This window comes from Habropoda laboriosa, unplaced genomic scaffold (genome assembly GCF_001263275.1).
Source record: "Habropoda laboriosa isolate 0110345459 unplaced genomic scaffold, ASM126327v1 scaffold72, whole genome shotgun sequence".
Classification (NCBI taxonomy): domain Eukaryota; kingdom Metazoa; phylum Arthropoda; class Insecta; order Hymenoptera; family Apidae; genus Habropoda; species Habropoda laboriosa.
Window position 1 is genome coordinate 1,129,412 of NW_017100188.1, and position 8,558 is coordinate 1,137,969.

The 8,558-nt window shown below is 43.8% G+C and overlaps 2 protein-coding genes across 2 annotated transcripts; both read left to right on the forward strand.

Moving 5' to 3' along the window:
• Positions 1 to 943: 943 nt before the first annotated feature.
• On the forward strand, positions 944 to 3,298 carry LOC108579803. The gene is made up of 2 exons (XM_017943414.1): positions 944 to 1,871; positions 2,908 to 3,298. The coding sequence occupies exons 1-2, from the start codon at positions 944 to 946 to the stop codon at positions 3,237 to 3,239; spliced, it is 1,260 nt and encodes a 419-aa protein (XP_017798903.1). The 3' UTR covers positions 3,240 to 3,298.
• Positions 3,299 to 3,833: 535 nt separating this feature from the next.
• LOC108579753 lies at positions 3,834 to 8,278 on the forward strand. Its single transcript, XM_017943361.1, has 5 exons — positions 3,834 to 3,964; positions 4,637 to 4,935; positions 5,550 to 5,793; positions 6,787 to 7,124; positions 7,974 to 8,278. Exons 1-5 carry the CDS (start codon positions 3,834 to 3,836, stop codon positions 8,276 to 8,278), a joined length of 1,317 nt encoding a protein of 438 aa, XP_017798850.1.
• Positions 8,279 to 8,558: the final 280 nt, after the last annotated feature.

An 8,558-nucleotide genomic window follows, 5' to 3' on the forward strand; every position in this document is an offset into this window, starting at 1 on the left:
TGTAACGTTCAAGAAGGACGAGAGACGTTGTACACGCTCGGAGAAAGCTTATTAATGGGGGGTTGAAGAGGAGGAGTACGGTGGGGTGGTATGGAGGTCTAGAACAGTAGGAAGAACGAGAACAGGCCTTGAGAGAGGTACACGTCGAGCTTGCCTGCTGCCTCGCGGCTGGATGGTTTGAGGCAGAGGGTGGAAAAAAAGTAACAGACTCCCCGCAAATAACCCCCCACGTTGCTGGTGATGGGCGTGGCCTGGCTCGGTGGTGATGGCAGCGCCTGGCCAATCGGTAGTCGCAGTGCAGCCGCGCCGTTGGCATCCCTGGTCGAACGAAAAAATATTGACCGCGGCGAGGGGGTATTCTGCGGTCCATTTGGGGGTTGCGGAGGTGAAACACAACGTTGGACTGATTGCCAGCAGAGTGGCGAACGCTAGTACCCACGGCGGCGAAGGTGAGGGGAGGGGTGGCGGCGGTGGACCGGGTGAATACCCCCCTCGTCACGTACGGGATCATTAGCCGGATATCCTTAGTCCTGCTGGCCAACCCTCTCTGATAGCGGTGATCCTCGTGCCTGACATCATTATCCTGGGACGCTGTGCAGCGCCAGCGCGGCTCGGCCATCCTTCGAGGCTGCCCTCTCGTCATCGTTTCCACCAGTTCCTCGTGTTTTGCCTCCCCTGTTGTGTCTCCACAGCTATTCTCGCGAATGGTCTCTGACTGGTTACCGCGGTTATGACAGGGTGCACAGATTGACGTTGTGATTGCTAGTGTTCAGTGATAGAGGGCAAAGTTTCACAGTAGATCGAACATCTGTTGGAGTGGATTTTACGGAGATTTTTGAACACGATGGACGACGTGGCGTGATTGTACAGAGAGTGATAGGATAGTTGAGAAAGAGTACCGTTTGACTGAAAAGTGTGAGTTTGTTCGAAAGCCGCGGAGAGTATGGAGCCGAACGATCCGTCGGGAAGATTGACCGTCGAGGATCTGTCAGATTGCAGAAGTGAGAGCAGTCATTCCGAGAGCCAGTTGCGAGCATTCCAGGACTACGAACGTATCAAGGAGTTGAATCTGTCGGTGGATAAATCGAAAGAAGATCCTCAGGTCGAACCGAAGGACTTCCATTTAGGCCTGGAGCCTGGGAGAACCTCTATCCGCTTCGACGAGTTCGAGAACGCAAGTAGAAACCTTCCGATGGCGTTGAACAAGGGCAAGGATTTCGGATACGTCGCTGGTGGTCTGAACGAGATGACTTACCCGTTGGACAGATCGAGTGAAAACGACGAATCGATGGATACGAGTAGCTTGTGCAGGAGCAAGAATCCGACGGCTAAGGATTTGCTGTTCAATCTTCGTGAGAATAGACACAAAAACGCTCACGCGGCGTTGTCGTTGGACAGGTACGGCAAGGATTTGAATTTCGCGGTGTCCGAGAAGGATATCAAGGATTTCGGTCTGCTGAAGAATTACAGTCTCGATCGAATGAAGGAGTTCAATCTGTCGTTGGACAGGATGAGAGACAGTCACATCGGCAATTTCGCTTTGGAAAGACTGCGCGGAGGTGCTGGATTGCTGGAGAATCCTCCGATGTTGGAGCACAACGAGTTGAAGAGTATGCAGATGCAACCGAGGAACCAGGACTTGGAGGCGATCGCGTTGGAGCGAATGAGACGGTCTCATTTGTTGGGCACCGATCTCACGGCACAGAATCTGTCCACACAACTACCTCATCCGCATTCCATCACGCAGATGCAACACTCGCAGCAACAGCAACAACAGCAGGCCAAGTCGTTCACCATCGACGCGATCCTTGGGCTGAGGAACAATCCTAGGGAGAAGCGGAGTCAGCAACAGCAGTACAGGAAGCATCAGGGTAATTGGATTATGTTTCGGATCATATGCATGATTCTAGAGGATTTTGTTTGCAGGGGACGAAGGGCAAAGTATTAGGTAGTGTTGTACGAAATGTCGGGTTTTTTGGGACAGAATGAGTATCGTTTTTTTAATTCTTAGATTATCCAACAGTAACTTACCGAGAATTGTATGAACCTGAAGTTAAGACGGAAAAGCGGAGACCTTTTCAGCGCTCCAATTATCATTTGAGACATCCTTGACGCGATAAATTTTAAATAAAACTTGGAGTACGGTCTATGTATTTTATGAATTTCTCTATCTCGAATATACAGATAGCTTCTTTGGAATATTTTTTATTTAGAATGTTTTAAAAGGAAACAGCACAGAAAGTGTCGAACTTCAGGTGGATTTGCATGAGAAACAAATGCAAATGAAAAAACACCGTGACGACAGTTCTGACAAAAATCTCTTTATCTATTGTGCCGCAGTCTGCAAAATTCTCGTTGATCTCAGTAAAGCAAGAGAAGTATTGCAAATTTTAATAATCCCTCGTTGGCATCTTTGGTTTCTTAGTTTCTACAGTATTGTAACTTGAAGGTACGAAACTGAGGGAAATATCAATTTTTGACACTATTATAACCTATTCAAATTAAACTCTACCTTTATACATTAGAAACGTGTGTGCCCACAATAGCACACTATTTAAGAAAACAACCACTGATAAATCTACACCTTTACCTTCCACCTTTCAACACATTTTCAGAGCCGAATGACATTACTGTATGCTCTGGAATTTCCACAAACTTTCATACACCACTAATCACCGTGTACTCTACAATTCCCCCAAAAATTTCCTTGTTCACACATCGCTATTTACTCACATCTGTTCACTATACACTCACAAAATCTTCACCACTGTTCACATATCTCTATATTACTCTACACTCTGTAATTCCCAAAAATCTTTCATTGTTCACGCATTACTATTCGCATATCTCTACATCACAGTTCCCCCAAAGAAACTCTAATTTTTCGCCTAATACCTTTCGACACAGCTCAAGAGGGCGGCACGAAGAACAGCAGCTCGAGCTCGTGTTCCGGCGGCGGCGGCAAGCTGAAGAGGGTGCGTACGATCTTCACGGCGGAGCAGCTGGAACGGCTGGAGGGAGAATTCGCGCGTCAACAGTACATGGTCGGTCCAGAACGATTGTACCTGGCGCACGCACTCAGGTTGACCGAGGCCCAGGTGAAAGTGTGGTTCCAGAATCGGCGGATCAAGTGGCGGAAGCATCATCACGAGCAACAGAGCCAAAGGGTGCACGAGTTCCAGCGATCGCTGAACTCCTCGCTGGAGCACGAGGACAGCAACGAGACGGACAAATGGTGAAAAGAGTCCACGTTCCACGATCAAGAAGCACCACTTCGTTTCCTCGTTCCCCCCTTGCTTCTTCCGTTCTTCGATCCTAGAAACGTTCGACTGTTCGCCCTCGAGGAGAGACTAATCGGCGAACGAGGACCATTTTCATACGACACGAACGCCCTCTGACACTTTTCCTGAAGCTTCCTCGGTCTGTTTTGAGAATTTCTTGGACACTTTATCCTTTCGTTTACTTGATTTCCCGTGGAACATGAAGAGAAAGACTGGAGCTACGTAGAGAAAGGTAGCGGAGCTTGATCTCGAGGATCCTCGAGACTCTAGAAGAATTTCGCGGTTGAAAATCGTCGATCTTGGAGACGAACAAGTTAACCTGTATTGTGATTTTGTATAACTAAAGATTGAACGATCCTTTCTTCTTATTCTTCGATCTTCGGTGTTGCACGACGATGACGATCAAATAGGGAAGAGAGAAAGATAGACGAGACGATTTACCGATAGGAAAGGGAACATGTAAATTCTCGTTTTAACAAGTGCAAAGGTGAAAGGACAACTTTTTTCATGATTCTTTGCCGCACGCTGTACAAAACCCCCGAAACTGCAACGATGAAACAAGCAGAGAATTATAAGACGAAGTACGCGGCACACTCGTATCCTGACGCGAGGGATTCGCCTGAGTCGTACTGGAGGCATCAGCAGAGGAAGAGCCAGTCTTTTCCGCTTGGCAAAGGCAGCAAGTAGGTATTATTTGAACGTGACGAATACACTTCGAGTCTTTCAATTCGTCAACGAAACTGAAATCGTTGAGCGAATAGCAGGGCGAAAATCTTCATCGTTGACACGTTCGCTACCAGCGCTACATACAACGGGTGTTCAAATTATTATGATCACTTCGAAATTATTATCACTTAATCAATATTTGAACGAGAATGAAATTAAAAATGCAATTAAAATGAAACGTTTTTTATTGTAAACAGTGTAGTTATGTGACGCGTTAATTCTCACGATAGATCAGTATTATCACACGAAATGCACAGTTTGCCTGTTTAAGTTACGTGTGCATTTTAACCGACAAAAATGTTTCGGGGCATCATTCGAGGGATTTCAACAGAACGACGTTAACGAACGTGTTGAATACTCTTCAACCCTCGGAAGGCGAATGGTTTTAGACGAATGCAGGGTCATTTTGACGCATAGCAAAATCTCTATTTTACACGGGTTTTTTGTATTTCCTAATCTGAGCCGCCTGACTTGATCGCTGCTGAGTCAAAATGACCCTGCATTTCTCGTACGAGGGTTAAACGGTATTTGAGATGTTCTTCCTCGAAAATTCGATTTCTAAAGCAACTGAACGCAAGAGAATGTGAAAGTTTGCGGTGTCATTTTCCCTGTGAAAAAATGTTCTCAAGGATCCCGGAATCGTCGACGAACTACTATTCCTCGCCGTCTTCTTACAAGTCGCAGAGAGGTCACGTGTGTTCCAGTCCGACGTACACGAAGTACACCACGCTCCACAATTCTGACGCGTCGCATCTGCAGAATCACTCGAAGCCCAACAGAGACAAGTATTACGCCAGTTTCTCACCGACGAGGAAGGCACGCTACGAGGATGAACTGGGTAACGTGACGAAATTGAAGTTCACCAACGAGGACCTGGAGGACCTCGCGCAGGACAACGTGGAAGAGGATGCTGAGGAGGAAGCTACAGGTTGATTTTAAAATAGCATGAAAGTTTCTTTGTTAACCCATTAATCCCCAAAGTTGCACAAACGAAACACATAAAGAAAAAGTAATAAAAGAAATTATATTACCTTAGAAATTCAAGTTAATTCAATCTGTGTTATATTTTATGTATTGGCGTGACAATTTATTAATATTAAAGTCTAGTTAAAATTTTTTTAGAAAAATGCTCTAAGTACTTATCAAAGTAGCTTCACATACATTTCATTTGAAATAACGTACCATTCTATTAGTTGTAAATTTATTTAGTTTTTGCTCAACTGTCACAAGTCACAAATTTTTTTGTTTAGTACAACTGCATATCATCATGTGTTTCTGTTTGTGACGAAGAGTACTATCTTGAAAATAACAATCTTTCTACCTCTCACTCAGAATTAACGGGTTAATGTTTGCTAACGCTGGCTTGCAAAAATTATGAAAAGGCTCTTCAGTCTTTAGGAAGATACGAGAGAGTTTAGATGCAATTATAAATATTGTTGGGTAGTTGAGCACCTTTGAAGAGCGAAATTGTGTTTTTTTTTAAATAGCATGGATTTTTAGGATTACAAGCTGACAGAATTTTGAAATTGCTGTTGTGAACAGAGGACGATCGCGAGGAGACGTGTGAATTCCTGAACAAGGATTACGAGGAGCAAGAGGCGGACGATGAAATAGACGAAGAGTCCGACGCGTCTCCGTTGGTTCGTAGAGCTCAAAGAGGAGGGAAGAACGAGACGTTGCTGAGGCAGCCGCAACGATGGAGAGCCATGGAACAGCAGACGGATTCACGAAGACCTCGTTATCAGCAGTGTGTGCCTTTGGTGCAGAATCATCCGTCATCTCCCAAGTAAGATCGAACATTCTTCCGGATGGTTCATTTTCAATTGGATTTTAGTGTGACGTGTGCACGAATATTTTCACAAATTTGTAATCACTGATACTTCAGTTCAACCTCTTTTTATAATTTCACACGGGGTATGTGCACATTTATGTAATATCAATATTATTCACCACTCAAAAAATTTTTAATTTTTAATTGAAATTTGAAATTGAAATTCATAACTGAATGTAACTCAGTTAAACAAATCATCTGAAGCATCTTCTTTTAATCCTTCGATACGTACACCAATGACCTTAACCCTAGAGCGGTCTTCGGGTCTTTCTTGACCCACCGCCTTTTTATATTTTTAGTCATTTTTGCTGTTATCAAGTTTACGTTCCTTATCATTATTTTAAACGTTTATTGCCTAGGTTCGTATGTCGCGTTGGAAACAAAAATTATTACACATAAGGTCTTGGGTCCTTTTTCACCCAAAAGTCTTAAGTGTGCAGTCAAAACGAAGGGTCATGCAGGGTCATTTAGACCCATAACAGAATTTCTATTGTACACGGGTTCCGAGAAGGAATTGGGTCTAAATTTGTATACTTTCAACTGTATATATTTTATATTTTCCTTGTTTATTTACATTTGATACATAAAACAGGTGTGTTTCCTGTACCAAACGTAATCTGAGACGCGTGACTTTATCGCTGTTAAGTCAATATGGCCCTGCATTCGTCGTACGAGGGTTAATACGACACCAATATTACATCGTAATTGACCATTCACAAAATTTAAATACAATTCAACGTTAAATACAAATACTGCTCCTTCACCTGAACACACTTGATTATAACGAATCTCCAAAATTAAGCAATCGATCTCCTTTTAACCCTTTACACTCCACGCGATATTTCCAATTACTTCAATACAAATCAGCAAAGCTCGGAAAATTTCTTAGTACACCTTCTTAATTCGAACGAATCGAGGATCCCCGTCTTCAATTATGATTCCAATTAGGTATTACCACGTCGTGGCCGAGCACGAGGTACCTGAGCCCTTATCAGATGAAGACTTCGTCCGAACGTCGCTGAGGAACCCGACGAGGCGACAACCCGCGGAATATCGTCAGTGGTCATCGTCGAGGAACGATCCTGATCGATACGACGACGTGATCCAGTCGACTCGACGATCCAGCATCAAACCGGAAGGGAATCGGCTGTTGGAGCCGGAGCTGGTCAGAATAAGAAGGTGCAATCGCTGCGGTAGCCTGTCGACCAGCAAGAGGAACGAGTTGCCTATGAAAAACAGCTGCAGATTCGACGATCGCGTGAATATCCCTACCAAGGGACCAATCGGTAAAATTGTGCATTCGTGTGTATGTGTTTTAGTAGTTAGTAGGTTATGTTGTAGCTTTGGAGATTTCAGGAGAAAGTGTTAACCCTTTCGAAACTCCATCAAGCTGCACTAATGGTGCATATAAGTACCATCGTTACTTTGATTTCTTTTTCAACATTTTTTTGTATAAGAATGAATATTGTTTTGAAAAAAAAAAGAAAATATGAAACGCAGAGAGAATTGTTTCACACTGCCTTAGATTAACAGCGTTCTGAAAGTGTTCATTTTTGAAGGAAATGAGTAATTCATTTATTTGAGAGAATTGATTCGCTTTCTCTGCGACATTTGACAATATTCTCCTCGCCAAAATTGAAAAATACTAAGAAAAAGAGATGTACCTTTGAAAAATAACTGCACAGCGGAAGGGTTAAATTCGAACGAATATCGCTGTCTTCGATAATATTCTGAGCTGAATAAAATTCAACGAGGAATCAAGTGTCGCCTAAACAACTTTCCAAATAAGCAATTCTACGTTAAATTTCATTAACAAAACTCGCCGGGAGGATTGATTCTCTTTCTCCGTGACGTTCAACAATATTCTTCTCGCCGAAATTGAAAAATACAGCAAATAATTTGAAAAATAATTGCGCGGCGAAAGGGTTAAATTTGAACGAACAACATCGCTACCTTCCACTCAAAGAACGTTCCAAATCGTCCAAAATAAAGACACCCAGCAACCTAGCACCCCCAAAAGCATTCACGTGAATCATCAAATTCTCGTTCAGAGCTAACCGTAACTCCTGACGATCAATTATCAAGAATCTACCACGAAGAATGGCTACGCATGTATATCCTAAAAAATGTTTCAGGCGACGAGCCGGAGAGCCTGGCATACTGCGGCCGCTGCAACCTGAGGTACAGCACAAAGGACACGAGCGACGCGATCGACATCCCGTCATCCCCGTACCACGCGAAATTCCGCAAACCTCGTGAGATAAAGTCACCAACGATCTACGAGGTCCCCGAGCAAGGCCAAGTGAACAAGCTCTCGAACGACTACACGCGATCCACGAGATACCAGAGGAAAGCTGCGGACGCGTTCACGGAGAAATCGAAGCGTGCCTTGCACACATCTCACGGCACCGCGCGAATTCCTTCTCGATACACCGAATAAAAATCAATCGAGATCCCTTCAACACTTCCAAAAAAAAAAAAACAGAAAGGAGGACGAATAAAAGGTGTCTATAAAAGAAGAGCAGAGGAATAAAAACTAATTCTACGTCGTGAAACACACACGATGGAGATCCGATCATTTTCGTGACATTTCGAGATCGAAGATTCTCCCCCTCGACTCCCAGGCGATTCTCGCGAATATTTTCGTATAAGGAATTCGTACCCCGTATCGTTGTTTACGAACGTGTGTGTGAGTAAATGTGTGTGTGTGTCGATAACAA